This window comes from Acanthisitta chloris, unplaced genomic scaffold (assembly GCF_000695815.1).
Source record: "Acanthisitta chloris isolate BGI_N310 unplaced genomic scaffold, ASM69581v1 scaffold43544, whole genome shotgun sequence".
NCBI lineage: Eukaryota > Metazoa > Chordata > Aves > Passeriformes > Acanthisittidae > Acanthisitta > Acanthisitta chloris.
Window position 1 is genome coordinate 1 of NW_008670617.1, and position 325 is coordinate 325.

The window sequence follows — 325 nt, forward strand, 5'->3', positions numbered from 1 at the left end:
CCGGGCCTGTCCGTGCGCTTCGGTGTGGGTGTTCTGGGATGATTTTCTAATATCGCTTATTTCCGGGATTGAGCTCGCCGTTATTTGATGTTTATTCTTTCTGTACTGTTACAGAAAAATGGAAATCGCCACCCCTCCGACATCCAAGTGTATCATGTACTGGAAGAGGAAAGTCAAGTCTGAGTACATGCGTCTGCGGCAGCTGAAGAGGTTCCAGGCAAACATGGGAGCGAAGGTACAGACAGGCGAGGGCTGTGATGGGGCATCCCCAAAACACTTCACTTCCACAGTGTCTGAGCAGCATCAGAGCAGCAGCATCTCCCTG

General features: G+C 51.1%; 1 protein-coding gene across 1 annotated transcript in view; it reads left to right on the forward strand.

The window, feature by feature from the left end:
- The first annotated feature begins 80 nt into the window (after positions 1-80).
- The window catches only part of EZH1 (enhancer of zeste 1 polycomb repressive complex 2 subunit), a 10097-nt gene continuing 9852 nt past the window's right edge, over positions 81-325 (forward strand). Inside the window, exon 1 of the mRNA XM_009073731.1 lies at positions 81-235. Coding sequence (XP_009071979.1) covers positions 119-235 — 117 coding nt within the window. The 5' untranslated portion in view covers positions 81-118. The remainder of the gene's footprint in view (positions 236-325) is intronic.